This window comes from Amblyomma maculatum, unplaced genomic scaffold (assembly GCF_055883805.1).
Source record: "Amblyomma maculatum isolate TAMU_Amacu unplaced genomic scaffold, ASM5588380v1 scaffold_18, whole genome shotgun sequence".
NCBI lineage: Eukaryota > Metazoa > Arthropoda > Arachnida > Ixodida > Ixodidae > Amblyomma > Amblyomma maculatum.
The window spans coordinates 154753-158707 of NW_028146743.1; the positions used below are offsets into that span (position 1 = coordinate 154753).

General features: G+C 59.0%; 1 protein-coding gene across 1 annotated transcript; it reads left to right on the plus strand.

Moving 5' to 3' along the window:
• The first annotated feature begins 746 nt into the window (after nt 1-746).
• On the plus strand, nt 747-2546 carry LOC146171676 (uncharacterized). The gene has a single exon (XM_084586357.1). It carries the CDS (start codon nt 813-815, stop codon nt 2157-2159), a length of 1347 nt encoding a protein of 448 aa, XP_084442483.1. The 5' UTR covers nt 747-812; the 3' UTR covers nt 2160-2546.
• Nucleotides 2547-3955: the final 1409 nt, after the last annotated feature.

Genomic DNA, 3955 nt, shown 5'->3' on the forward strand with positions numbered 1-3955 from the left:
CCCAGGTGGAAATTGTCATTACCAGCTGCTGCCTCTGAATACACTCTCTTTCCTTCAACATGTGGGGATTCATAATCCCCTGCCCCCATTATAAAGGGCTGCGCGTAGTTACCATGCGTGATTACGTGCGCTCTTGGGGAGGACCGCGAGGAGAGGGCACACTGGCCACCCTCCCATCCTCCCAGGCTCCCGCGGCGACACCGCACGGGTTTCCTTCTTTCCTACCGGATACCCAGGAAACCTCCTCTCCCCGAGCCGAGGTGAGATGCGCGTCTGTCGCAACTCCCTCGGCGTCTTTTGACGGTTGGGCGTGCACGCGCACGGTTCAGCATTCCCGTCGGGAGACCGCCGCCTTCACCCTCTGCTCCCGGTCCAGCGCGCACTGACTGCCGCGGGCCGTGAGCACGAAGCCGCACGCAGGTGAGCAGTACCTCTCCCTCCTCGTGCGTGCTTCTCCCTTAGGTGGTTCTTTTTCACCCCCGTACGCGGCTTTCGCTCGCTACACGGCGGTTGTTCTTTAGTGTGTTTTCCTTTGCCGTGTACTCGAGCATAATAAACTGTTCGAGTACGAACTCGGTGTCTGTCCCCTCTGGCTCGAACCCGCCGCAGTAGCGACTTCTCGCACCGCGGGTTGGGGGTCACAGCTCTGTCTGCTAGGGCTGCACGTCGGGGCTAGAAGGCGACTGTAGCGTCTAGTCCCCTCGTGGCGCATTCTTGCGGGAGTAACACCCCCATATTTTGGCGCCCGAACGTGGGGCCAGAGGTGTGACAAACCGAGTGTCTGTGCATCGGGTTTTCGACACAGACAGGCCATGGAAGCGAGCATGCCTGACTTTCAGTCGCTGCTAATGCTTTCCGATATGGCTTCCCAACGGCAACCTATTGGCGCGGCTGTATCTGCTACAGCCGGTCCAATCACAGAGGCTGACGCTAGCGACGCTAGCCCCAGTGACCTCATATCGTTTGAGCCGAGCTGTGCTTCTCCCGACGCACTCACTCAGACGCGCGGCGACGCAGGGCACTTTTCGCCAAGCGCTATGCCGCGAGGTATGGAGTGCACGGAGCGGCCGCTACCCTGCACATCCCAGCCGGTCGTTCAGCCAGATTTCTCTGGCCAGACCAATCCCCAAGAGGCTATGCTGCGCGACGCTTTGCGCCTCATAGAAAGCCTCACGGGTGTCGTGCAGACGACTCTGCACACATCCGCGCCAGCTGCGAGACCGAGGTTAGAGGTGGTTTTGCCCAGTTATAGCGGTTATCATGATCGTGTCAGTGCCAACGAGTACCTGGACCGCATGCTGACTTACCAGCAGGCGACAGGGCTACCCGATGGCGAGATTCTGAGACGCGTTGTGCCAGTCTCACTGACCGATCAGGCTGCCCGCTGGTTCCGCCTCACTGGCCACCGGTCAAGCACGCTGGATGAGTTCCGAACGCGGTTTCGCGAGGAATTCTTGCCCGCAGATTACCAACGGCGTCTGCGGCGCGAGCTGGAGCTACGTACTCAGCATCCGGACGAGTCCTTGCTCGAGTACGTGAGGGCGATGGACGAGTTGTATCGTCTCGCATACCCCTCGGCTCCGAACGGCGAGAAGGTAGAGCGTGTTACGCGACAAGCTCACCCTACCTTCGCAGCCTACCTGCGAGGAGCTCAGTTCAGAGATTTGGACGAGCTCGCCTCGGCAGCCAAGCGCATACAGGCGGACATTCTCGCTTCGCGCACCTATCGGCCACCCCCGCCGGCGTCGCACGCACTTGAGCCGCGATGCGCCTGGAACGGAGGCACTTTTCGACCTCGTTCCCGGGGAGCCGAATTGGTTGCATTGAGTGACGGACAAACGAGAAACGGTTGGGACCTGTCTGACCGAGCTCTCGACCCATACACTTATGCCATGCGTACAGCACACGCTACGCCCGGCCAAGACACGCAGAATCGTAGTCGGCATCCCGACACGAGGACGCAAGCGCAACGCGCACCTGCAACGGTAAACCCTGCAGAGAGGTACGGTCAATCGGCGCGCGGCGACAGCAGCCCCGCCCGACAACGGCCGACTGCCCTCTGCTACCGGTGCAACCACCCAGGGCACTACGCCAGGGAATGCAGGCGCCCCGCTGCCCGAGAGTACGCGCTTTCGGGAAACGAGCGGAGCCGCCGCTGAGCACGACTGCACAGCCGGCGGCGTCAACAGCGGTGCTCAGTGAGTCACACGAACTCCTGGCCCCGTTGGCTTGTCGTTTTGGTCCCCCCAACGACACGCCAGTGCCACTTATTGAGCTTACTGTCGTCCGGCGTAAGTTCATGGCTTTGCTAGACACAGGAGCGTCCGCTTCGTTGTTTGGCGACGAGGTATGCGAACATCTCCGTCGGAGTGGGATCCGATTGCGAGAGAGCAACCTCGCCTTCCGACTAGCCAGCGGCACGGCGCACGCGAGCGGTGCCGCGCGGCTTGTGGTGCGATGGGAGAAACGAGTCAGGCGCCAGCGCCTCACCCACCTCCCCGGCCTGTCGGTCCCAATCATTCTTGGCAGAGACTTCCTCGCTAAGACGGGCATTGTTATTGACGTCTGCAACGGAGGATATAGGGAGCGAGCATGTCGCACCCTGAAACCTTTCGTTCAACCTCAAAAAGCATCAGAAGTACACTTGCTATCAGATGCTACGCGCGCAGACGTACGCAACAAGCGCCCGAAAAAGCTTCTCGAAACGCCTTCGGCCTGGCAGACAAATTCGCCGGTCAACCGCGCCGAGAGAAAAGGCGCGGAGGGGACTGACTCCCCTCCTGCGCGACCCCCTGCCCCTTTTGCGGTTGCACTTTGCGCCGCGGAGGAAGGCAGGCCTCCCCACCCTCTGCTGAACAACGTGAGCAGTTTGTCAAGGGAGGAAAAAGCGCGCTTGTCTCAGCTCTTGAACGAGTACGATGCAGTATTCACTGAGCGGCCTGGCTGTACTACACTAGTAAGGCACAAAATTGAGACAGGCGACGCCGTTCCTTGGAAGTGCAATCCCCGGCCAGTCAGCTTGGCTAAGAGGAAAGCGCTTGATGACGCTCTGGATGAACTTGTCGATACAGGCGTCGTGGAACGTTCAAACAGCCCCTGGGGTTTTCCAGTGGTGCTGGTGCCCAAAAAGGACGGAACTACCCGCCTTTGTGTGGACTATCGCCGCCTGAACGAGGTGACGCGGAAGGATGCCTATCCACTTCCGAGTATTCCCTCGATCGTGTCCAATGTTGGCGGAGCGAAGTACTTTACTACGCTCGATGCCAGTAGAGGATACTTTCAGGTGGAGATGGATCCCGGTGACAGAGAGAAGACTGCATTCACCTGTCACAGGGGTCTTTTCCAGTTTACCCGAATGCCATTTGGCCTGGTTGGAGCTCCGGCGACGTACCAGCGTCTTATGGACCGTGTCCTAGGTGATGCAAGGTGGCACTACGCTCTTGCCTACCTAGATGACATTGTGGTGTATTCGGCAACCTTTGATGAGCACTTACGCCATCTCAGGGACGTACTGGAAAGACTGAGGTCTGCGGGAATCACTTTGAACCCAAATAAGACTCAGATAGCGGCGACCCGAATAACCTTGTTAGGGTTCACGCTAGACAATGGACGCCTTCTGCCGTGCGAGGAAAAACTTCAGGCGATTCGGAAGTTCCCCTCGCCGACAGATGTAGGCGGACTGAGACGCTTTCTGGGGATGTTGAACTTTTATCGCCAGTTTATCCCAGATTGCGCCGCTCTGCAAGCCCCCTTAACGACTTTGTTAAGGAAAGGTGTTAAGTGGCATTGGGATCCCGAGCAAGAGGCTGCACTGCGAGACCTCACTAATGCGCTCGCGGAAACCACAGAGCTGAGGCTGCCTGACCTGAACAGGGAATTTGTGATCCACACGGATGCATGTGACTTGGGCTTAGGAGCAGTTCTGCTTCAGGAGCACGAAGGTAGCCTGCGGCCG

Coding starts and splice junctions, on each gene's coding strand:
- LOC146171676 (XM_084586357.1), top strand. CDS start 813: ATGGAAGCGAGCATGCCTGACTTTCAGTCGCTGCTAATGCTTTCCGAT.